Source organism: Leptinotarsa decemlineata, unplaced genomic scaffold (genome assembly GCF_025532065.1).
Source record: "Leptinotarsa decemlineata unplaced genomic scaffold, Ldec_3_MD MMD2_tig00000026_RagTag_RagTag, whole genome shotgun sequence".
Classification (NCBI taxonomy): Eukaryota; Metazoa; Arthropoda; class Insecta; order Coleoptera; family Chrysomelidae; genus Leptinotarsa; species Leptinotarsa decemlineata.
In genome coordinates, this window is record NW_027412539.1 from 3,195,743 (window position 1) to 3,223,658 (window position 27,916).

A 27,916-nucleotide genomic window follows, 5' to 3' on the forward strand; every position below is an offset into this window, starting at 1 on the left:
CAACTGATTGTACTGCAGATGGGAAACACTTTTCCTAAGTTAGGAAACGTGAATGAATTCGAAATTATCCACTCCTGAAACAATTAACTTGTTTTGGGAGTAGCCAGTTGATTTGATGTAAGGAAGATCAAGATCCCTCAATATTCGTAATTATTGGTATGGGGAAACTGCTTTGAAAAAGTTAGGGAATGGTAATAATCATGATTTTCTCTTTCAATATAAATCACGTTAGTATCACTTATACATTCAACTTTGTCAATTTCATGAACAAGTCTCATGTTAGCAACTGCTCTGATAACATTTACTATTTCATAAAAAATATACAATGTTACAACTAAAGACCGCATTATATAAAAATATTTCATGACTACCTTATTTAAATATTGAAACTGAGTTTCAATTTGTGGCCAGATCAGAATGTTGAAAACTAAAACATCATTAGTCACGTGTAATATTGAAAAAAAAGGTTTTTCGCCCACATACAAAATTGCAGCTGCATGGAACAACTTTCCGTTATATTGCTATATTCATGTTTGCATGGGAAAAAAAGTAAACGTTGAGTAATCTCTGATCTGTTGTAACAGTTTTCCAGTTATTTTCTCAGACAGTTACGTTTTTTTTCGTATGTTATGCTCTGGTATAGTGGCAGAAATATTAGAAGTGTTTTGCGTGTCCGGCGATTTTTGGCAATCGGAAAAAAATGAAGAGAATTTCCATAAAATTTTGTATAAAAAATGGAATTGAGTGCTCACAGTTGTATGCGTTGATTGTATTCTGGGTCAGCAAAATGTTTACAAGTAGTACAAGCTTTTCACAAAAAGTCAAGGAGATTTGAATGACGACGCTCACCCTGGACACCCCAGCACATCAACCACCAATGAAAATGTTCAGAAAGCGAAGAAAATTGTCATGAAGAATTGTCGAATTACTATTGAAGAAGGTGCTAAAGATGTAGGAATATAGATTCACTTTTTCCAAAATTTTTGGACATGAAGCGTGTGACAGCGAAGTTCGTTTCAAAATTGCTGAATGTTGGCCAAAAAACCCGTCGTATGAGCATCGCTCACTAATTGTTGAATGATGAAAACGACGATCTAGATTCGCTTAAAAGGGTCATAAAAGATTACGAATCATAGATATATAGTTATGACATCGAAACCAAAGTCCAATCATCACAATGGAAGATCCAGGAGAGCCAAGACCAAAAGTAGCACGCCAAGTTCGATCGGATGTTTTTTTATTACTGTGGCGTAGAGTGCATTAGAGTTCTTGTTACATGGTCATTTGGTCATTAGGTTATGCGCCGCATGCGAGAAGCAATACGAAGAAAACGTCTGGTATTGTGGAAAAACAATTCATGACTCCAGCATTACGATAATGCACCTGCCTACTCGTCATTGCTCGTTTGTGATTTTTTGGCTAGGAACAACATCATGCCTCAGCCACCGTATTCACCAGATTTGTCCCGCTACAATTTTTTCATGTTACTGAGGTTAGAGAGACCCACGACAGGCCAGAGTTTTGCGACGATTGATAATATAAAAACAGAATCGCTGAGGGAGCTCACGGACATAACAAAAAGTGTATATCAAAACTATTTCGAGGATTGGAAAAAACGTTGCCATAAGTGTTCCATATCTGAAGCAGACAACTTCAAAGGGGACAAAATGTAAATTGATAAATGAGTGAATATTTGCAGAGTATAATTTTGCCAGTTTTCTTGTTTCAAACTACACTCATATATGATGTTGATAATTCATGTAAGGCACACGATTCTGCTGCCCTTTTTTGGCAAGTATCACATCATACTACTGTATCGAGACCTCGTTATACTTGTCTTTCACAACAGGCGAAATCTCTGCACACGAATCTTTAAAAATTAAAAATCAATATATTTCATTTGGAATCTAGGTTGATGACAATATTTGTACGAGCAATGTATTATTATTGACACAAAATTCCAAATTTTACTGTAGTATGAAATAATGTTACGATTGCGCAATTGTTGTTCGTCATTATCGCAACCGAGAAAGAAAAGTAAAATATGTTTTTGATAATAGTTATATCTTCAACAAACAACTGAACTCGAGCTACAGATGTTCTAGATGTAAGTTTCAATTTTGAAGTCTCAGTACAACTATTTCTCCAGAAATATATTTTTTAAAGAGTAATAACTGTTTGAATATGACATTTTGTTATCATATCATGTTTCAAATCATTTATTTACAACTGTATTTTATTTTTGATGGATGGAAGGATTTATTAATTAATCAATCAACATTATTACAGAATTACAACTACAACTAAAATCTATAGAAACAAAATTATGCAATTACACACACATACACACACACACATATGTACATACACATATATATTCACACATACACATATACATATATGTACATACACCTATAAATAAATTTTATATAATAGCACAAAAAGTCACACATACTTATCCTGCTATAAAACTATCCACAAATCTAATCATAAAAATTTAGGACATTTAAACTGAGAAATCAGTAAACAAAGAAATCAAATTGGTTTTTCATGAAAGGAATATATTTCATTCATCCTAGTTTCTTTCGTGAAGTATAATTTATTTTAATTTTTTTTTTGAATTTTAGTATATTTTCAGTTTTTTATGTGATTAGGCAAGTTATTGAAAGCAGAAAGAGAATAATGATTAAATCATTCTTTGCTCATTATAGAGTTTGCAGCATAGACATGGAATAGATTATGTTGCCTTGTGTGATGATCTCGAATTTCTGGTTTTTTTATTAACATGAGGTTAGATTGATTTTTTTTATTGATCACTAAATAGGCAATTTTGAGTCTATCTATTATGAAATGTTCTTCTGAAGAAAATGTGTTTGTTATTGGATACAGTTGATTAGCTGTAATGTCATATGGAAGACGATACAGTACTTTCAATGTTTTCTTCAACACAACGGATTTTTTTGAAGTAGTTTCACAACATGATCCCCATATATTCGAAAAATATTCAATCCGACAAGGAATATGTGAGTCCAAAAATTTGTTTGCTATTTCTGGTTTCAATTTTGGACATCTGCATAGTCCTCCAACAATGGCAGAAATGTTTTCAATAAGTTCGTCAATATGTATATCCCATTTCAATTTATTGCCAACATGAACATCAAGGTACCTCATTTGCATAGGTTTTTTAATTTTTGTATTCTTCATAGGAATATTTGATGTAATATATTGCTAATCTTGAAAAAAGTAATAAGTTCAGTTTTATTCGGGTTGACAAAGAAAAATTGAGTGAGGCTTTTTCTAAAAAGTTTCAGATCATCATCAATTATATTTCTCAAAATAGTAGTTTTTATTTGCAAATAAAAGTACTGCATCGTCTGCATATATTGTATACTGACATGTTGATTCAATTTGGCAAATATTTTGTATGTCTATTAGGTATAGAATTGGACCCAAAACTGAGCCTTGAGAAAATGTCTGATAGAAGTCACTTCATCTATTTGAGTGAAAATAGTTATTTTGGTGAAAAATGAGGTTAAAAGATCATTTACCCTGCCTCTAATTCCCATTGATTTTATTTTGTTTTTGAATAATTCAATGATCAACATAGTCGAAAGCCTTGATTATGTCCAAAAAAACAAGTACTACATAATTTCCTTCATAAAGAATATCCTGCCATTTGTGTGTCACTTTCTTCTTGAAAACCAAATTAACATGGGTTATAAAATCTACTCAAAAATTTCAGAGAAAATACTCAATAATGTTATCGGCCTGTGATTTCCTGGGTGTTCAGCAGCATTATTACTTTCGAATATGGGTCTTACCATTGCATGTTTCAATTCATCAGGAAAAGTACATCTTGTGAATGAATCAATAATTAATTTACTCAATGGTTTAACCAATATATTTTTTAATTTCAAAATATCTTTTGTAACAAAACCTTCTGGATCAGGATATGTTTTGTCTATGTGTCCATAACTTCCACTATTTCTAATTCCTCATTTGTAATTGAACTTGAAAATTAATATTGAGTATATTGGAAGGTTCAATTTTGAAACAATGAACCATTGCAGGATATGAAAAACGATTTTTGTTAATCGTTCTCAAGTCGGGCCTTAATTCACAGAAAATCACTCGATAGTTTTCTTCTAGGTATAATTTTCTATATTTTGAGAAATCTCATTGACTTTAGAAAAAAATTCATTAAAGTCATGTGTGAGATGTATGTATGTAGGTCATGTGTGAGCTTACTCTCTATAAACCTTCTCTTTTCGCGAACTTTCTAGTGTTGTTCCTGAAATTTTATTAGGGGCCAATTGTTCGATATCAGCGGTCAACTGCTGTGTTCGGCCAAGTCTTCAAAGAGTGATTTTGATATTTCCATTACATTCTTTCCAGAATCAATAAAATGGTTCATATAGCTATTGTCGGATGTGGCGTCATCGGCATAACCTCTGGTATGGCTATTCAAAATCGAATCAAGGGAGCAAAAGTGACAATCTTCACGGAGAAAGTTAGTCCAAACACTACAACGGATCTAGCTGGTGGATTGTGGGAACCATATTTAGTGGGAGATACCCCACCAAAAAAAGTTGCAAAATGGGGTAGGATAACTTATGACTACCTGCTTGATTTATGGAAATCAGGTTAGTTTCAATAGGTGTGTATTGTCTTCAGAATATAATAATAATAATAATAATAATAATGAATGACCTTCATTTCACTCGGCCTTCAACTTTAGAACTTTACTTTTCACTTGCGAGACTATTTTGAAAACCATATTCACCTTTGAGGATGACAATGTTCTATGTGAATGAAATTATACCTCGTTCATATACTATATTGTGTAGCAATCCTGTGGATGACATCTGATTCGATTCCATGTTTGGAGTACAAACTGAATAGAAAAATGTGATGGTTTACTTCAACATTCATATGAAATTCGTTGTTTCCAAGGTATTTTTTTCGTGTAATAATTCAATGTTCAAATGAAACAAATTTTTTTGAGATGGCTTTTTCTACCAATTCGACTCGACAGTTACTTCTATGCATGATCTACACATTTTTGTATACTTTATTTTGGAATCAATTGCTTCCTTCCTTTCTTTGGAGAAAACTTATATTTTATGTATAGAAATGAGGAAGTAAAAAGACAAAACCTTTCTATCGCAAAAATTGATCTCTCCTAAAAATATACCCCTTCAACCTTTGAATATCATTTGAGAAAATGGTCTGACCGGCTAGCAGTAGTGATAATAATGTCTGCGTTGATCCGCGGGTTGATTAGTTGTTCGACTTTTCTGGTTCGACTTTAGATCCAAGAACTGGAAAGTGCGGATAGCCTGAGGTCTCAATATCCTGAAGTATTGTCTCTAGTATCTACTTATTCAGTTGTCGCTTGGTACAATGTTTTGAATAGAATGGCTTCACTAGATGAGTCAGCATCGCTACCTCTTTCAACTCTTATCGTTTCCTAATTTGAATATATTTGTATAGATACACAGGTTGAGTCACCAACAATTTTTTTCTCGCAGTCATATCGATAAATACTATATTTCAAAATCATTTCCTCGCATACTGGGTGATTCAGCTGAGCGTCGTTAACGAAAGTTATATATTTTTTTTTCAATGGAACACCCAGTAATGAATATGTCATTCGATTTTATATTATTTAGCTCTCTAAGAAATTTTCATTTTCGAATATTCATTGCGGCATTGCCAAGTTATTCCACAAACACCTATTTTGCAGACAATAATTTTTTAATTCACCACCCGCATTTCAAACAGACATAATTCAACTTTTCCGAATAGAACAATGAAAATGAAATGTATCAACATCACACTTCATTTTTTATCAGTAGTATACCATACGAAAAACATATATTCTACTAACTATACTCAGTTTTATTAATTCATTTATTTACCTTCAATTACTCAAAATTTTTTCGAAATGAACAATAACGCCTGAATTTTTTATTGAATAGAGGAGTCCAAAAGATGTTTAAGATGACAACCATTTTCTGCAACACATGTAAGTCTTTTTTTAAACGAATTCTCTTCCAGCATATTCCAGCATATGTTCGGACAACATGGCGGACAAGCCAGACAAAGTTATTTTCAGTGAGTTGAATAAATTGTCAAAAAGTGAAATACTCAATTTGTTTGTGTACAAAATAGTGCCCACAAGTAATATCAATAGTGTTACAGTTAAAAATTATATCAAAGATCATTGCGAGCCGAAAAAATCGAAGGAATTAGATATTTTCCATGACTCAGGCAGTAACCTAACCTCAAAGTTTGAGTGTGGTAATATTCGCTGTGTTGGTGTGAACGTAGAATGGAAAGCAGTAAGTCGTGAAAATGACATTTTACGTAGTCTTGTAAGACATTTAGAGAAACGAATACATGACCAGGAAATAATTATCAACTTATCATCAGCAGATCATAACTCCTCATCTCAGCAGAAGACATCCAGCGACAAAAATACTAACGACAAATTAAGTAGTGATATTTTAGTACAGGAAACATTAACACAACATAATGACAGAAATGGTGCGCCATCTGACAGCAGATCATTCCCTGATACTTTAAAAACAGTCAGCACCGGGCAAAACAACCATCAGAGCAAAAAAGACTTGACAAAAAACCAAATTGAATTGTCTGCAGACGAACGCAAAACATCACCTGGGCAAGGGAATCAGACGTTTAGAAACAGACGTAAACATAATATTATCATTGGAAGAAACAGAACGAATGACATCAAGACCGTACCAAAACTGGGATATCTTCACATATTTAGACCATCTGCAAACGAAACGGAAAGTACTCTTTCAACATTTATAAAAAAATCAGCACCACAGATCAACTTCACTTGTGAGAAATTGGAGCGAAAAGATAACACGTCTGCTTCATTAAAACTGAGCTTTCCTCTCTCAAATGTGAACGAAGTATATAACCCTGACATTTGGCCTGAGGAGTGTGCCGTTCAACGATTTACTTTCTTGAAAAATTTTCCCAAACCGGCCTCGCCGAATCAACGCATGTGAATAACACTGATGGTCTTAGTGAAAGTGAAACACTCAGTGCATTGAATATCAACATACAATGTCTGTCCAACAAAATTAATTCGGTTGAACACTTCATAGCAAATTATAATTTTACATTTCTGTTGATTTGCGAGCACTGGTATAAGGACACTGACTTAGACAATATATTCATTGCAGATTTCAAACCTCTAACCCACTTTTCTCGTACGGGGCATAATAATGGTGGTGCTTCCATCTTTGTCAAAAATACAATATTTTCTGAATGTATACCTATTGAATTCATCAAATCTTTAAGCATCGAAATGATAATCGAATGCTGCGCATTGTCATATAAAAAAGAATAATGCGTTGTAAACATCTATAGGCCCCCTTCTAATGATCCGAATGATACAGAGCTCTTTTTTACACAGTTTTCCAAACTTCTAAGCTTAGCATTAAAAAAATTCAAATTCGTAATTATTGGTTGCGATTTGAATATTGACCAATTCAGTAACACACTCAGTGCAAAAATGTTGTCTGATATATTAAGTTCGTTTGGAATTACATCATTGATCACAGAATTCACAAGAGTTTATACTAACATCGCGTAAGTATACCAGTTATACCTCAATAGATTATATAATTACCAACATACCACATATTTTCCAAATTTCCAACTTCGATCCAGGGCTGTCAGACCATTATTGCCAAATAGTGCACGGTAATTTACCTAGGGACACTGAAAACGATCATTTTTTTCAAAGGGTACATTCTTTCAGAAGTTTTAATGAGTGTTCCATGAACGAATTCAGATATCAGCTTTCCAAAACAAGTTTTAATATTTATATAAGTGATGACGACAATGCTGTTTTTGAAAATTTTTTGGATGATTTTCTCTGGTGTTTCGACGTTGCGTTCCCAAAAAGAACAAAAACAAAAGCTGACATGAAAGAAAAATTGAATAAAAAAAAATAAAATTTTCTGAAGAACTCCACGATAAAAAAAGAGAATTATGTAACTTAGACTGGTTGCGGAAAAGAGTAGCAGATGTAAATTTGAATAGTAATTACAAAAGCCTGAAAAAAGAAGTGAATAAACAAATAGAATCCGAGAAAAAAAAACATTATAGAAACATCATTGAAAAGTCGAATAACAAAAACAAAACGGCTTGATCTATAGTAAACAATGCGACCGGCAAACAAAAAAATCTCCAAATTACTGAAATTATTTATGGAAATAAAGTAATAAGTGATACTATCGAAAAAGCTACTACTTTTGGGCAATATCTATCTACGGCTATTCACGAAAAATTATTAAATTTTTTTGCCAATAATTTAAGTACTCGTTGCACCACTCATAGTATGAAGGCAAGGACGTGATAACCAAAGGGTGCTTGTATTACAAAAAAGAATATTGCGATTAATTTTTGACCTACCTTATCAAACTTCATGTCGCGATGTATACAAAAACCAAAAAATTCTTACTGTTACTTCTATTTACTTATGTAAATTACTGAGCCATATCTACCGAAACCGAAATAAACTGCCAAAAAATTCTGATATTCACAGCCACAACACAAGGCATAAAAACGACTTGTTGCAAAAAAAATCGAACCACACTTTCCACAAAAAATCATCTCTGATGATTGGAGCGTCTTACTTCAATAGGCTTCCTTATAACATAAAAAATAGTGACACGTACGGAATTTTTAAAAGTAGTTTAAGGAAAATTTTAATGAATCATTGTTTTTATAGCTTAGGGAAATTTGATGACTTCCTTTCTAGTAGTGTTAACTGAGTTCATAGTGTTTATTGTGCTTTATGATTTTTTTATATTCATATCAAGATGTCTTGTATTATATTGATGTTTTGTTTTATATGTCATTGTATTTATGTGTATATATTCAATTTTGTCAACCTAACCTGTAAAGTTGTACTTTAGGAGTAACTTTTTTTTGTAGTAAGATTGTGGGGTTTTACACCACACCAGACACGTCCAATCCATTGTATAAGAGGAAAACGGATTCAATAAAATTTGATTTGATTTGATTCTCTGGGATTTCCCTGAAAGCTCTAATGATTCTTCGTTTCATGTATTCTATAGATGTTGGAGGAGTTTGGTAGACAATCCATTTTATACGTCCCCATGAAATATCCATTTTGGTCAGGTCAGGTGATCTGAGTGGCCACGCCACAGGCACACATACCTATCCATTTTTGATTGAAATGATCGTTGAGGTATTCCCGTACCTCAGTTTCAAAATTTGGTGGTGCACCATCTTGTCGTAACCACATTCTGAGTATTGTTCTATATGGAATCCCCTCCAATTAATTCGAAAACTCATGTCAAAAAAATTTTACATATTTTCTTCCAGTGAGATGACCATCCAAAAAATACGGACCGATAACTTTTTTCCGAGAAATTCACCCCAAACATTCAGTTACCAATGCTATTGATGATTCAGGCAACGAACAAAATGAGGGTTTTTCGTTGCATAATAATTCATGTTATGCCGTTCCACGGTTCCATTTTTATGAATAGTCGCTTCATAAGAAAATAACACAAAATCGAAAAAATCATTTTCCTAACTGATCTTTTCTAAACCCCATCGGCAAAATTGAACACGTTTTTCAAAATCTCTTCCTCTTAACTCTTGCATCAATTGCATGTGGTAAGGATTAAATATGCTTGCTCGTATCATTCGAGACATACTGGTCTTGGGTACTCACATGGGGATTTACAACAAGGTGGAGAGCAAATTGAAATGTTTTCTCTTCATTTGTTACAGGGCAGATACTATCGAACTTCTCGTGATTGACATTACCTTTCAAATCTTGTTTTTAGAGCCTGGGATGTCCTTCCATCTGGTTGTCTTCTTTTATGGAACTTCTTTTTGTAAATCCTAGATGCAAGGAGGCAGTTTACGTCACTTTCCCCCAAATCATAGACCATTTACACCATATCTTCTAATACATAATTCATAATGAAAATGATTCAATCAACACGCGAAAGAAACTTCAACACATGGCGTTATTGACAAATTCCGAGATTCATTATTTGATGTTTGTCATGGATAACTGGGTTTATAAATAAAAAAGCAGTATACATATTCTTTAGGTTTTTTGCACATTTCCTACCGTTGAAACCGCTGACAACTATCAGTAGATGGCATATGCTGATGTACTAGCGGCTAGTTTAAATATTCGAAAATCAAATTTGGGTAACTGAACGTAAAAAAATCAAAGTTTTTGTGGTTACAACAACTACTAAAACTTAGTATAATTTGTAGAATATCAGTTTTTCGTACAGTGTACTTCTGTAGTGAGGTGTTGCAATGCAAAATTTCATACAAATGAAATAATACAGGCTGTTCCATTTGAAAAAGTTGAATCATGTCTGTTTGAAAATGAATGAAACTTGACCGGTTTTACCGAGCACCCTATATATTTCTTCGAAAGTTGAGACTTCCGAAATTATCGTAGTGATGTTGGCTAACTATTCCTGAAAGAATCCACTGAATTGCTGTAGACATACGGGTGGTGAATTAAAAAAATATTGTCTGCAAAATAGGTCTTTCCGAAATAACTTGGCAATGCCGCAATAAAATTTCGAAAACAAAATCCCTCAGACAGGTAGAAAAATATAGAATCAAATGACGTATCCATATACTGGATGTGGTATTTGAAAAATATAACTTTGGTCGGCGACGCTCGGCTGAATCACCTAGTATGCGAGAAAATAAATTAAAAATATAGTATTTATCGATATGACTGTAAAAAAAATTGAACAGTTCAAAAAATTGTTTCCTCTGTTAGCAATGGACCGAGGGAATCTTGTTGACCCACCCAGTATGCATTGATTGGAATTTCATTTGAAAGGGGGTATATTTCTGCGAGAGATTAGTTTTTGGGAGAGAAAGCTTCTGACATTCTTCTTCTCCATCTTCATACAAAAAATGTGAGAACCTTCCAGAAGAAGAAACAAATAAATTTATTCACAAATGAACTCCTCACAAAGATACGTATATTGAGCATAACAAATATTTTTAAATTCAAACTGGAAAAAATAAACCTTTTGGAACAACTACTTTCTGATGAACATCGAGGAACACAAAAAATATAATTTTTGAAACAACTACTTTCATATGAACATTGAATCATACAAAAAAAACTTTTTCATATTCAGTTCGTGATCCAAACATTACTTGTGAAACTGAATCATATAATATTACAGAAATACTACACAATACGATATATAAAAGAGATGAAATTTCACTTATATGGATCACTGTCATCCTCAATGGCGGACATAGATGTTTCGTGATGAGACACTTGCGTTATTACCTTTTCAGTATCAATCTGGATAATATATTACAAGAAGCATTCAATTCTCATAACATTACGGCCCAATGTCATGGATGAATCAAATCCACTCATGTCACGAAAACTGTACGTGATGGCATTCACATTCTCATTTGATTCGGAAGCGGCATATTTGTTTCAATTTTGAGAGAGATTAGTTTCTGATGAAAAAAGATTTTGGCTATTTACTTCTTCATCTTCATACAAAAAAGATGGGAAATGTCTGAAGAAAGGAAGAGAGCAAGTAATTTGAAAATAAACTCTTCACAAAGACGTCTAGATCACGCATGAAAGTCATTTTCATATACAAACATTGAATCACATGAGAGTACTTACTTTCGAAATAACTACTTTTATATAACATTGATTCATACAAAAAATACGTTTTCTTATTAAGTTTCTACTCCAAACATTCCTGATGGAACTGTGATGGAACAGATAAATGAGTAGGAAGCCAAAACATCTTTTTCCATTCTTCAATTTTCTTTTTTTTAATTTCCAATTTGAAATTATAAAACGGAATTATTTATTTGAACATTTTTTGAATTGCAGAATGTATCATATGATCAGCAAATAATTAAACTATCTACCATCACTCTTCTTCAAATGGTACTAGACCTTTCTAATGAAAGTTAATTCTATGAACTGTTCGAAATGAAAATTCTGTCATGGAAAATACTTTCATTGTAATGAAAAGAGAAATGAACATTTCTGTTTTTTACCTTTCTAATGAAAGTTCATTCTATGAACTGTTCGAAATGAAAATTCTGTCATGGAAAATACTTTCATTGTAATGAAAAGAGAAATGAACGTTTCTGTTTTCACCACTCTTATTTGTAATTAACGTTATTGCAGTTTCGTCTTATACGGACTTTTCAAACTTATACAATAAACTAACAATGATTCATTACATTCGCCATTATATACCACCCCTGTAGGTACTAATAGAAATAGAGGTACTTGACTTGATTGAGTACCTGAATTCACAGTTCACGGATGTGCCAATTTAAAAATCAGAGAGTAAATTAAATCTATTTGATCATTCAACAGGTTGCACCGCAATGTTAATGCTTGTGAATTTCGAAGGATTCTAAATAATTGAGTTTGCAACCCTTCCTTGCATAGTGCAGAATTTCCGTATCGTTTAGATTCGGAAACTTGTGGTTGCATGCCAAAGAATGGTTTGAAAACGTCGAATCATTTGTTCTAGTCTGAATGACCTTTCATGTTCAGCATACCGTTTTTGTAAATTTCCCACATAAACACTATTACACTCCGAACACTCGAGCTTATAAACTTTAGATTTTTCCAACTTGTCGACCTTATCTTTTGCATTGAAAAGGAAATGAGATAACCTGGCATGTGGTCTGAATGCTACTTCCACATTGTTTTTTCTGAAGAAACCTGCGATTATTTCTGTTATTTTTCCAAAATATGTTGTTTTACCTGAGGGTATATTAATCTTAAAGTGAATTTCCGGCTTTGTTTCCTGACTAACTTCTGGATAGTATCTGCGTTGAAACCATTATTATGACCTATCTGTGTAATTATATCAATTTCCCTAGCTAGATTGTCTGCAGACAAAGGCAGTGAGGATGCTCTGTGCAACATTGAATTGTAGGCTGCTAATTTATGACTGTCTGGATGTAAAGAATCGCTTGGGATGATGATGTCTGTATAGCTAGGTTTTCTGAAAACATTGAACTCGAATCTATTACGATTATGTGTAATGGCCAGGTCTAAGACATTTATCTGTTTCTCTATCTCTGTTTCGAGTGTGAACTGAATGTTGCTGTTGAGATTGTTCATGAATGTCATAACCAATTTATGACACTCGAAACAGAGATAGAGAAACAGATGAATTCCTTAGACCTGACCATTACACACAATCAGAATAAATTCGAGTTTATTGAATAAGTTTGCAAATATCCGTATAGGACGGAACTGCAGTGACGTTAGTTACAATTAAAAGTGTTAAAAAACATAGAAATTTTTATTTCTCTTTTCATTATCATTTCCTACCACGTAGTTACGGCTACATCCATCAATTCACTTCCATTTTGTTTTTGAAGTTACTTTATACAAATTCAAAAATTCCCTCTCTCTTTTCCTTGAATGAATTTCATTCCATAATGGACCAACGAAGATAATATCAAATCCAAATATCCTCAATCCGTGATAATAATTGAACAATTTTGACAAACATTTTTTGATGTCAAACGTGTCTCGCTAACACTATAGCTTCATCGGTAGTGAATTGTTCAATTATTATCATGGATATTGTTATTAATTTTCATCAAGTTGGGGGCAGTCCATTCATACATATTCTCAATTTTCATTTCATTTCAATTTCCGTCGCTATTTTGCTTCAGGGAAAGCAGGAGAAGCTGGTATATCTCTTCAACCTGTCACTACCGCCACAGATGAGGAAGGCTTTCAAAAACCCGATTGGTTGGAGTACACACTAGGATATTCGGAGTTATCTGAAGAAAAACTAGCTGCACTAAGTAAACGTTATAAAACAAAATTGACTTGGGGAGTTACTTTCACAAACTTTCTCTGGGAGGGTATGACTATGTTACCGTTCCTGCAGAAAGAGTTTATAGAGAATAAAGGTGATATTATCATGAAGAAAATCAGTAACTTAGAAGAGTTGAGTGGTTATGACGTCGTACTCAATTGTACTGGATTGGGTTCTCAGGAACTAATTGGTATGTATACATGAAACATGCACTATTCAGCTAGGTAAGGTGTCACTTTATAACTATGGAACATATTGTGATTGTTTTCAAGTAAAAAAGTACATTATCCTTTTTTTCATTTGATAATAGGTTGAAAATGAATGACTGGTATCATATCATTTAACTTCATTAAAATTGGAAATCTCTGTTGGATATCCTACGCTGAAGAATGTGTCAAAAAATGTATAGTTTTGTGACTCATATCGCGATGGATATTGAATTACATTCAATATCTTGAACATTTGTTTAGGAAATGGAGCCGACAATAATTCAAAATGTTCTGTTCTATACCCAAACCTGATGAACACAGTCATCTAGACTATTCAGATTCATATTCAAAGCAGAAGCCGGTATGGCCATAACTTATTTATAGTTATGGGAGTAATGCTACTTCAATATAGTTGAATTAGCCTCATGCTGAGACCAAAGTTGTAGAGACTTGATGGAATCAAGTACCATACACGTCAAATAGAATTCTGCCCTGAATGGTCTGCATTCATGAAGGGTGAGTAACTATTTCGAAACCGATTGGTAGGTCACAGATCAATTCATTCCAAGGATCTTTTGTTGGAAATTCAAATAGATATATTTCAATATTGCTGTATTATTAGCCACGAAAGTCAATCATGCTCCAAAAGAAATGTATATGTGTGGGACAGCAAGTAGAAGTATGGTAGACAAAATTATACATAGGCAGAATAAAAATTTCTTACGAAAATCTGTTTTTACCATCTGAGAAATGTTGAAATCAAATAGCAAATACATTGGTAATAATTTGATTGAACCAACATAACATAAACTTTTTATTTCATGAGTTAGTTCAAACCACCTCCCAATTCTCTGGAACATACTGGTCATATACTCTAAACTTAACACAAATTCCAATTATTTCTGTGAAACTTTCAGTGGAATCCTCTGTTTTCGTTTGTTGTGATGTGATTGGTCTGACACCTGATACGTCTGAATGTATTGATTGCCTACCATTTATATTTTTGTGAAAGTCTCTGCTGATCCAGAAGACTTCGGAGTCAACGTCAGAAAAACTTATAAAGACGATTCGAATAGGTGGAAAAAAGTACAAAAAGGCATGAATAAATACTTTGAGAGATGAATAAAATATGATTTTGCCAGCACAACGTGAAGAAATACTTGGGGTCATGATATATAGCCTAAAAATATCATTATAGTTTTTGAAGAAAGTGAATTGAGGATCCCATGGGAACTTGGACTAGTTGAAAAAGTTTCCCACAAAACATAACATATTTATGAACCACCGCTGGCAAAGTTACCAAAAATATTGATAGTGAGAGTAGTAGACTAAATTAGGGAACTCATTAGTTTTTGTTTTTGTAGAAAATAAAGTCAGGTCACATATTCCAAACTATGTTTTGAGTTATTCTCATTCCCAATGATTTATATTTTGTTATTATCTTGAATATTTTTGTACATGAACATGACTATTGGAAAAACCTTTTTCTCTACTAGGAAGAGCACTTTTGTTTTGGTGAAATAAAAAATATTTTGAATAGATTTATTCTACGCCAAAGATTTCAAATTCTACTCATTATTAAAAACGTGACATTATTATGGTGAGTATATAAATTCAGTTGGGGTGTTCAATAGTTTTTGAGAAATGTGTCAGATCTTCTCTAGGAATGTGTATGGTTTTGGTTAATATATTGAATGTGAGGTCTTGTCGTGTTTTGATTTGTACTTGTTCCTCAATAAGTTAAATTTATGGATGTTCGAGTTTTCCCAAATGTCCATGTGGTCAACAAGGGAAACCGCATGGCAGATAATTGAGGAGTGCCAAGAAGATGACAGTACCTACTACCAACTGTCGAAAGCGCTCGCAGATAATTAATAGAAGATATAATATAGATATATATATATATATATATATATATATATATATATATATATATATATATATATATATATATATATATATATCTATATTTATATATATATAAATATATATATATATATATATAAATATATATATATATATATATATATATATATATATATATATATATATATATATATATATTCAGTTTTTTTACAGTTTTTCGAAAATTTGACATTTGCCGATTTCTCAAATTTCGCCAAACCTCAACAAAGTCAGTGCTTTATGCTTAAATTATCTTTCCAACGCATTTTTATTACCAATTGCAATTCTACATACATACATACATACAACTTATTTTGCAAAATTTTAAAACACCAGAAAAAATTATGCCAAAAATGATGCGAAATAGCTTGATACATAAGCATAATTAAAAAACAATATCAATGAAAAGTCAATAATTTATTCTTTACTGCACTTTTCAAACAGTTAAACTTTGATTTACTAATTACGAAAAATTACAACGCAATTAAACTAAGGGAAGGAATTATACGAAAGTAATTTCACATTTACTAAATATCTATTATAAGGTATAAATGAACAAAATTACTTCAGAAATCAATTTAGATTTTGTTGCCTAGAAAACTAAATCGTAAAAAATTCTAACAAACATCTGTTAAAATAAAGTTATAATTTGAATTGAGAACACTAAATCTAATCGAAACATATGCCTAAATCATGTAAATACCAATAGAAATACAAAATAAAAAGTCACATTTCGGTGTGCCTTCCACCACGCAATGCAATCAATTGTCCTTTTTAAAACATATTTGAATGCATTATTTATACTACGGGGTTTCGTGCTTACAACACATTCTCGAATAACTGCCTCTAAATGGTTTATATCTCGAAAATGTCTTTGCTTATAAACCTTTTGTTTTAAGTAACCCCACAAGAAGAAATCTAGTGGGGTTATATCAGGAGATCTAGGCGGCGAAAAGTGTTCCATATTGCGAGTGATTACTTTGCCCCTAAATATTTCCAAAAGACGCTCTTTAACCACCCTTGTAGTATGAATAGGTGCACCATCACACTGATACCACACAGCATTTCTAACTTGAAGGGGCATATTATGCAAAACTTCAGATAGTTCGGTATTCACAAAGTGTAGGTAGTCCGCAGAATTTAAGTTATGTCTAAAAAAGTATGTTCCTATAATTTGATCGTTTAATATGCCACACCATACATTCGTCTTAAACGAATATTGATCTCGACATTCGATTACGAAATGTGGGTTCTCTTTTGTCCACCACCTGCAGTTGTTCGAGCTCACAACGCCATTTGAAGAGAAGGTCGCTTCATCTGTCCATAAAATTTGATGAGGAAAATGATAATTTTCTTCTTTTTCCCCTTGAAACCAAAAAGAAAAATACAAGCGCATATCGAAGTCCCTTTCTTTTAATGTATTGATAAATTTCGGTTTATAAGGCGTAAATTTATTGTTGTGTAAAATACGTCGTACACTCTCTCGGTTAACATCTATTCTATCTGCAATGTCTTGAATACTTGTTTTTTTATGTTCTACGACATCCAAACATATTTCAAATTCCACTTCTTCAGTATGTCTAGAAGGCTGATGTGCTTTTCTAAAATTACTCTCAACCGAGCCCGTAGATTTAAACTTAGCTATTATCCTACTAACTGTTGACTGATGAATATTTCTTGCAGAATGTCTGGCATTGAAAATATCAACTACTTGTCGGTGACCGGTATTTTCGCCGCATATTAAAACGATTTCAATTTTCTCAGATTCAGCATTTTTAACAACACACTAGACAACGAATAAACTATTTTAAATCTGAAACTGATAAACACTATTTTGAGTTATTCAACAAATGTCATATGACAATAAAATATTTTGCTTATTCAGTTCAGTTCAATTGTTTCCACAGTACCCTTAGTTTAATTTCGTTGTAATTTTTCGTAATTGGTAAATCAAAGTTTAACTGTTTGAAAAGTGCAGTAAAGAATAAATTATTGACTTTTCATTGATATTGTTTTTTAATTATTTTAAAAACTGCATCAACTTTGCATCATTTTTGGCATAATTTTTTCTGGTGTTTTATATTTTTTCGAAATAATTTATATTTAGAATTGCAATTGATAATAAAAATGCGTTGGAAAGATAAGTTAGGCATGAAGCAGTAACTTTGTTGGGGTTTGGCTAAATTTGAGAAATCGGCAAATGTCAAATTTTTGAAAAACTGTAAAAAACTAATTCGACTATACCTCTATTTTGATTGAGTATTTTCGCTAAATACCCTTATTTGATAAAGTATGTTTATTTGTTCAAAATCAGGTTTCACATATTATTTAGTTCACTTACACGCCACCATTTGTCTCGTCATCCAGTACATATTGACAAAATTTTTTCAGATGATCCTGATATAAAACCAATTCGAGGACAAATCATGAAAGTCAACGCTCCGTGGGTGTTCCACTCATATCTAATGGTTACGGAGAAATGTGGTTATGTTCTGTCAAACAAATCTTTCACCACTCTTGGTGGAACTAGACAAGTTGATGATTACAATACTAACGTTAATGAAGATGACAAAGAATATATTTGGAGGTAGGGAATGAATTCCTGAATTTCACTAGTTCGGACTTCTATTGTCTACTATATAAAATGATTTGAAATCCCTGAAACAACTGAAAAAGAAGAATTGTAAATGAATAGCTGAAAATAACAGATACCAATAACAAATAGTGAAATAAAATACAAGTAAAAATAGAACAATTGAATAAATAAAAATAAGGAAATGAAAAAAGAAAATAAAAATAAACAGTGGAGAGATTCCAAGTCACGTTAGTTCACGACGTTTCGATTGTTAGTATCTACAATCGTCTTCGGGTGATGACTGGACTGATTCCTCCGAGAGGAGGATGTTGATGTGTTTCTGCGTGAGACCTTCCATCAATTTCACAATGGAGAAGAAAATCCACAACGAATTGCCATTCTTAGACGTTTTGGAGAAGAGGACCGACACTAAGTGGGAAACAACTGTATACCGAAAACCCACTCATACGGGACAGTATCTGAACCACGAATCCAACCACCATCAATCGACTAAAAGAGGAATCATCAAGACTCTATTAGACCGTGCTTTTGGGCTTTGTAATACGAAGGAAGGTCTCGAGAAGGAACTAGATATCATCAAAAATGATCTTCAACGGAATGGCTACTCCAAAGCGATGGTAGAAAAGACTTCGGCTAGAAGATAGCAGGAGCCTCGCAAGGAAGAGAAGCCGTCACAACCAGTGCTTACACTTCCCTACATCAGAGGATTATCGGAGAGGATAAGAAGAATTTGTTCCAAGTACAACATCAGAACCTGCTTCAGATCCCGTAACACTATCCGTAGCAGTCTCACGAAAACCAGGCCACCAAACGCGGACTGCGATTCCAAGAATTGCATTTACCGGATACCCTGTGAGTGCGGAAAATCCTATATTGGTGAAACTAAGAGGCCATTGAATGTTCGTATTGTCGAGCACAAGAAACACATACAGCGAGGGGAAACCAGCAAATCAGGAATAGCAGACCATGTTTGGACCCATCAACACAACATCGAGTGGTCCCAAGCTGAGATCTTGCACAGAGAGGAACATTGGTTTAGGAGAAAATTCAAGGAAGTCGCATACATGTTGTCCAACAACGTATTCAGCCAAGCCTGCGTAGAAATACGCAACATATGGAAACCCATCATCAAGCGAAAAATGGCCAACTCCCGCCAAAACGGTCATCTCCCATGGAACCAGTGAAGCGGAAAATGGAAAGCGGGGATAAGTGAAAGTACTCGAACGACCTATAAATAGTCATCTCTCGGAGGAATCAGTCCAGTCATCACCTGAAGACGATTGTAGATACTAACAATCGAAACGTCGTGTACTAACGTGACTTGGAATCCCTCCACTTTTTATTTTTATTTCTTTTTTTCATTTCCTTATTTTTATTTATTCAATTGTTCTGTTTTCACTTGTATTTTATTTCACTATCATTTCATTTCAGGTTTATTTTGGTTAATATAATAGTTATTGTCAGCTATTCATTTTCAATTCTTCTTTTTCAGTTGTTTCAGGGATTTCAAATCATTTTATATAGTAGACAATGGAAGTCCGAACTAGTGGAATTCACCATGAAACATTGTCAATCACCTTCAAACAAACGAATGAATTCCTTCTACATTTCACAACTTGTATCAAATTCCACTTCTGAAATTGTGATCTCGTGAACGGTAAAAAAATGAAAAGAGTCTGTTGAATTTGTTCAGATATAAGTCGTTTTTGTCGATTCTGAAATGATATGGTGAAAAATTGATATTGGAAATCTGAAATGGATTTATTCTTGCTCTAAAAAAGAGGTACTGCTGACCAAATCATGAACAAAAACTTTCCCAATTACCTTTCCATTCAACACATTACATGAGACCATTTTTTCCAAACAATTGAATAATAACGAGTTATCCTTGAAAGGTAGACATATGCCATCGCGGACTGTCTTGTAGACCTATAAAATGAAAATAATATTTTGAGTGAATTGTTTTGTTTCGTTTCATAGGACCTGGGTAGTTTTTGAGTACATCGCATTCAGGTAGACAGGCAGATAGACGCTGCTGAAAGACTTTGTTTTATAATTTTTAGTCGTACAGAACCGGTTGTGTTGTGGGTGGTTCGTCCTATTCAGCCAATCGACCGCTATATGAAACGTTGTTTCGAGCCCTACGGCTGGACGAGACGTCAAGATGGCGTCATAAGGGCGCCACAAAATATTAAATGAGCCTTTTTTCTGAAAATAATACAGCCAACGTGTCACGAGAGGCAGCACTAGTAGTAGGGACAAACATAAACTATTCACATGTAACGTGTTTTTTATACCATTTATAAAAAATAATATTAATGAGGTTAGATGTGAGAAATGGATATATGCTTTGAGGAGTTGATTCAACAGTGCAAAAATTGAATAAATATTCATATGTATGCTCTAAACATGAATTGAATAGTAAATTTTTCATAGTTAATTACCATTGATTAGAATGAGATATAACCTCAATCGTTCATTAAATTATATTCATTCATTATATTCAAATAAATTTATTTCATTACCATCTATATTTAATTCATATTTCACTTGGAAATGAATCTGAAATTCATAATTATTTTAAATTTCTTTTATTACATTTTGAATCTACCGCTACTCTTCAAGTAGTCTGTATACTAACCTGTCTATTGATTTACTTTTTTTTCGGTTACTTTTAAATTACGGCATGCAAATCAACGTTTTAATGTTACAACATTGTTATCCTTTACAGTTGCAAATTTCAGTTTTGCTCCAGGAACATCTTCTTCTGTTGAAAACATCCTTTTTTAATTGTACTTTACCATATGTTTATATGAGGATTAGGCAGTGTTTGTCCCTACCGAACTACTAGCACTGCTACTGAGTGATTTTTCGTACTTCAGGATAAAGGTTCACTGAACATTCGGCACTTTTCCTGGAGTTTCAGATTCTCGAATTTTTGCTTCAGCAATCGTGTATGCCGACAAAATTCCAAAAATTTAGCAACCCTCAAGTATTTTATTATTTTCTTTTCGTTCCGCATCCCAACTTTTCAAAAAAGTCAAAAATTAAGAAAATATCTAACGAACTGAGGGAACCGCAACAAAATTAAGAAGCCGCAGATCAAACAAAATTGAAAACCTCTGGTCTAACCCGTACAAGGAATCCTCAGTTCTCACCGATTTCGACTTCTGAGGGATATCGTTCGTAGGGGGCGTTAGCTGGTTAACGGAAAAACAGATTTTAACTGTGATTCCAAATAATTTTTTGTCAAACTTCAGTGCCTAACAATACCGCTTTCTCAATTTTCATTTTCAGTTGCATTCATGTTTTCAATGAAAAATTCTAGGGACCAAATGAACTATTGAAACAGGTGGCTATAGCTCATGGAAGACAATTCAGACATCCTGGACATAATTGATATAAAGTTCAAATTCCTAAATAAGAGATAAAAGAGTTATATCTGAAGATATAAACCGATTAGTAGAAGTATCACATGCGCATAAGTTGAAAATCAACGCACTCAAGTCTAAAGTAATGATATTTGGAAAAAACAAATATCACATTGAATATATTATGAAAATTAAAATTCAAAATGAAGAGATACCATTCACAAGTGATGCAAGAAATTAAGGTTTATACTTAGATACAGAACTTGGATTTAGAAAACATATTAACTTTTGTCTTCAAAAGGCTTATTGTTCATTGAAAATGCTTTACCCTCATAGATATATTCTTTCACAATCACTAAAAAAAAAGTTAAGCGATACACTTGTCCTGAGTCACTTTAACTTTTGTGATGTTCTGTATGGGCCATGCTTAGATCATAACGATATTAATCGTATAGAAAAAATTCAGAAATCATGTCTCAGATTGATCTACGGTATTCGCAAATGTGATCCAATATCTCACAAGTTGAGATCCGCAAAATGGTTAAAAATGCAAGATTGTTAAAAACTTCATTTTCTCATTTTAACTTATGCAGTAATCAATAAACAATGAAATAAAATATAGGACAGATATTCATAACATTAATTTACGTCATAGGGGTCATATCTCGCTTCCACCTTACAAAACTTATCTGTTTACGTGTTTCTGGCTATTGGCCTCATCAGCGCGGTGTACATCATACACACTCGATAAAATCTTTGTCTATATATATATATATATATATATATATATATATATATATATATATATATATATATATATATATATATATATATATATATATATATATTGATGCAGCTAATTTTTCTTTATTTCGAGTATTTCAATATTAAATTCTACAAAAAGGATTTGAAGCTTTATATCTTTATTAATTATCTGCGAGCGCTTTCGACAGTTGGTAGTACTGTCATCATCTGGCACTCCTCAAGCAGTTTGAGGCCCTGCACCTTGTGAGTCAGGAACCTCTATACCCATCACGCGACTGCGGTAGACTAAGGTGTTGAAGACACCAGTCTTGCAAGCCATGATGGACCCCTCAGTTTCCGACTTCAGCCCATTCGACCTGAGAAAAGCGAAGGTCAGGCGCTTTTGTAAGCCAAGGTCTCCAATGTTATTGAAGGAGACCTGTCCTTGTGTCTCTGCAGAAGTAAAGTGATCTCTGCGGCTTTCATCTGAGCTTTTTGCTGAACGGGTTCCAACTCGGTGACAGAGTTGTGGTCACCTCGTTCAGAGTCGAAAACTATACCGAGTTCATCAGGTGCTCGGGCAGCTGCCCTAAAGAGAAATGCTCCAATTCCTGCTCTCGCATGGTCACGGACCATGCAGAGAAGGGGATCCGAACTCCTGACGAATTTATAGGCTGTATCCAGTACCATTTAAATTTTACGGGCTACGTACATTCGATTAGCAATTTTTTTTAATTTTTTTCATGTTGCTACACTCGTTTCGAACATGTATTACAATTTCAACTGTTCAGCATGTTCATTTCATAGGTAAGAGACAGAAAAGTTAGAAGTATTCTGCGTTTTCTGTAACTTTCTGCTATGGAAAATAATGGAAGAAAGAATTTGAATCAAATTTCGTATACAAATAATTGAAATATTGATACGGGGATTGAACTCTGAGTCAGAAAAGTTTGTACAAGAGGTACAAGCTCTTCACGGAAGGTCGAGAAGATGTGAATGACGACACTCGTCCTGGACTCCCCAGCATATCAACAACCGATTGAAATTTTGAAAAAAATTGTTGTAGAATTGAAGTTAAGCAAATAAGACTTTCTCAGAAGGGCATAAACTACTCCGTTAAAATGCCCCAGTCACCGTATTAACCAGATTTGCCTCTCTGCAAAAAAAAACGCCGGCACAAGTGTATTGTATCTGAGGAGAAGTACTCTGGAGAGGATGAAACTGATGAATAGAAGAATATTTTTTGAGAAAAATTGAGTTTTCCTGACAGTGTTCTTCTACATATATTATACTGTGTAGCATTGCTATAAATGGTATATGTTTCAATTCCATAAAAACTAATTTTTCTTTCGTGTAATTCAATGATCATATAAAATTCGTTGTAACTTTTTTGCATAATTTATGTAGAGTTCATTTAGAAATCGAATTATTTGTATAGGTACAGATGGAAAACTAGAAAACCAAAATGCTTTCATTCCAAAATACAGGGTGTAACTAAATAAGTGTAAAACATTTGAGGAGGTGATTCCTCATCGAAAAAAAGATAGGATCTTTCATATAAAGAAATTTCATTGGAGCATCCCTTGTTAAGATACAGCCCCTTAAAGGGGGTACATAAAATTTGTATAACAATTTTTTTCACAAGCACTAAAAAAGTTACAATATTGAAATTAACCTGACGTTTTGTACTACCAAAAAGTAACTTAGCCAGAAATTTATTTGGTTTACCCTATGGTTTTAAGGGGAGGAAAACGAAACCCCTAAAAGTTATTTCCAATGTAACTTTTTGTCTTATTATTTGTTAACCATTTAAAAATTCATTTCCGATAGCCTGTTTCGTTATAAACAAAAAATGTATCGGGCTTTCTGCCCAAAATAAACCAGTTCGCAGCAAAAAATAATTTTCTAGTTCGGACTTCCATTGTCTACTATGACTGACATGGCAGTCATCACCCGAAGACGATTGTAGATACTAACAATCGAAACGTCGTGAACTAACGTGACTTGGAATCTCTACACTTTTTATTTTTATTTTCTTTTTTCATTCCTTTATTTTTATTTTGTTTTTATTTATTCAATTGTTATATTTTAACTTGTAGTTTATTTCACTATTATTTCATTTCAGGTTTATTTTGCTTAATATAATTGTTATTTTCAGCTATTCATTTTTAATTATTCTTTTTTAGTTGTTTCAGGGATTTCAAATCATTTTATATAGTAGACAATGAAAGTCCGAACTAGTGAAATTCATCATGAAACATTGCCAATCACCTTCAAACAAAAAATTATTTCACGAACAACTACAGCGTCATAAATGCGAAAATACGAAACTAATCTATCTAGTAGGTCGCTATTAGCGATAGTGACAATTAAATTGGTATGACGCTGTCAGTTTGTGAATTTTGGAAATTGAATTAATACTAATTGTGTGTTGTTGTTCTGTTCTTAATTTGTTAGTTTAATAATTCACTTGTTATTAAAATGGCATACACAAATGATGAAATGGCTGATATGCATTACGTTTACGGTCTGTCGCAGGAGAATGGGTTAGGAGCTTCTAGAAGATATGCTGAAATGCGTGTTGTTGTTCTGTTCTTAATTTGTTAGTTTAATAATTCACTTGTTATTAAAAAGGCATACACAAATGATGAAATGGCTGATATGCATTACGTTTACGGTCTGTCGCAGGGGAATGGGTTAGGAGCTTCTAGAAGATATGCTGAAATGTATTCTCAACGGTAGCATCCTTCACATAGAATATTTGCTCGACTTCATCAACGATTACGAGAATATGGTTCATTCGACAAAAGAACGCAGGATTGTGGTCGCCATTGAGAAGTACGAACACCACAGCTTGAGGAAGCAGTACTTAATTTTTGAAGAACAACCTACCAGTACTAGAAAGATTGCTTTCCAGCTGAATGTTGATCATATGACGGTATTTCGAATTTTAAAGGAACAACTTTTATACCCTTACCATCTGCAACGAGTACAGGCACATTTACCGCGAAACTTTCCGAACCGTCTTGAATTTTGCAATTGGATGCTGGAAATGATTGAAAGAAATTGTGAGTTTCTGAAGACGATAGAATTCACAGACGAATGTAGTTTTTCTCGGGACAAGATTATTGATTTTCATTATTAACACATATGGGCTGATGAAAACATCCACGCTATTGTCGAAACTAATCATCAAGAACAGTTTTCTCTTAGCGTGTGTGGCTCGGAGTTATTGGGGATGATTTAATTGGGCCTCATTTTTTATCTCCTCGATTAAATGGTGCGGCATACTTTCAATTTTTATGAGAACTGCGTCCAGTACTGCTGGAGGAAGTTCCTTTGGGCATCAGAAGGGATATTTTTTGTATGCATGATGGGGCTTCCGCCCATTTCAGTCAAGTATCACGTCAGCATTTAACTGAAACATGTAAATCAGTGGATAGGTCGAGGAGGACCATAGAACTGACCCGCTCGATCCCCGGATCTCAATCCTCTCGATTTCTCTATTTGGGGCCATTTACAGCATTTGGTTTACCGTATTCCTGTTCACGATGTAGAGGACTTAAGAAACCGCATCATCGATGCGTGCAGGGTAATCAGAGAGACTCCAGGAATATTTGAGCGAATACGTGGCCCAATGCGCCGACGTCTAGACGCATGCGTAATCTCTGAAGGTAGACATATTGAACATTTACTATGATTTCTGCATGTTGAGTGTTTTGTCATTAATAAATCAGTTTTGTTTATTACCCTTTAACCATTTAATGCAGGTACTAACTACAAAATAACAATAAATCCAGTTCGCATTTATAACGATGTATCTCTGTAGTTGTTCGTAAAATAATGTTTTTCTGCGAACTGGTTTATTTTGGGCAAAAAGCCCGAGAGACATTTTTTGTTTTTAACGAAACAGGCTATCGAAAATGAATTTTTGAATGGTAAACAAATTATAAGACAAAAAGTTACATTGGAAATAAATTTTAGGGGTTGCCTTTTCCAACCATGGGGTAAACCAAATAAATTACTGGCTAAGTGTCTTCATGATAGTACAAAACGTCAGGTTAATTTCAATATTGTAACTTTCTCAGTGCTTGTGAAAAATTTGTTATACAAATTTTATGTATTCCTTTCAGGGGGCTGTATCTTAACAAGGGATGCTCCAATGAAGTTTCTCTATATGAAAGATCCTATCTTCTTTTCGATGAGGAATCACCTCCTTGAATGTTTTACACTTATTCAGTTACACCCTGTATTACCTCCTTCGAAAAATCCATCACTTACAAATTATTCAGTATGACATTTTTCACTTCAATTTTCTCGAAACATCTAAAAGGAAGTGGCATTGACATGTATCTATTTTACCATTCAGTATTTGTGGTTCAATTTTCAAAGAAATGAGTTTTGCAATTATCATTTTTGAGTTGAAACCTGAAACAGAAAAGTAAACCGAACTCACTGTTGAATCTAATCAATATCTGTTTAAAATATGTTTTTCCGTTAATCAGCTGTCGCCCCCTTTGGAACGATAACTCTCAGAAGTTGAGAAACTTGTGCGAGCTAAGGACTAATGAGGTCTTACCTTTCAACGTGTGATTCCTAACACTAATGCCAAAAATAACCAAATACCACACTAGTTTCTATTTCAATTTTTGTTGCCATCAACATCTACATAAAACACTCAAAACACGGAACAGTATCGACAACAATTTCAATTTTCCGCACTACAAAAATCTGTTTTCTAGAGAATCAGATGACTTAAACCCAAAAACGAAACCGAGACGGTCGTAGATTGAAAATTCCTTATGTTCGCAGAAATTGTTCGGAGCTGTTGCCATCCATAAAGTCCGCAGAAGTAATCGAGCATCAGGTTGGCTTGCGGCCAGCCAGGAATAAGGTCCGATTGGAAGCAGAAATTAAAAGGACGCCAACGGGTGACCTCAAAATCGTTCACAATTATGGACACGGAGGGGCCGGGATTACTCTGTCAGTGGGATGTGCGGCCGAAGCAGCGGAGTTGGTCGAGAAGTTGCTGAAGGGGAATTCTGAAGTTTCTGATCAAATATATTTCTAGAGAATAGTTTTTTGTTGTTTTCCTGTGCTCTCGGGAAGTTACACAAACTCATTATTCAGATGATGAACCATATTTTCTGAATGTTATTTGAGAAGATACACAAAATTTTTATGATA

The 27,916-nt window shown here is 33.6% G+C and overlaps 2 protein-coding genes across 3 annotated transcripts in view; one reads left to right on the plus strand and one right to left on the minus strand.

Annotated features, from left to right (window-relative positions):
• The window catches only part of prom (prominin), a 455,259-nt gene that overhangs the window by 408,264 nt on the left and 19,079 nt on the right, over positions 1 to 27,916 (minus strand). The gene's annotated exons all lie outside the window — the stretch shown is intronic.
• On the plus strand, positions 1,987 to 27,913 carry Daao2 (D-amino acid oxidase 2). Its single transcript, XM_074171619.1, has 5 exons — positions 1,987 to 2,107; positions 4,396 to 4,643; positions 13,756 to 14,094; positions 18,410 to 18,605; positions 27,542 to 27,913. Exons 2-5 carry the CDS (start codon positions 4,406 to 4,408, stop codon positions 27,798 to 27,800), a joined length of 1,032 nt encoding a protein of 343 aa, XP_074027720.1. The 5' UTR covers positions 1,987 to 2,107; positions 4,396 to 4,405; the 3' UTR covers positions 27,801 to 27,913.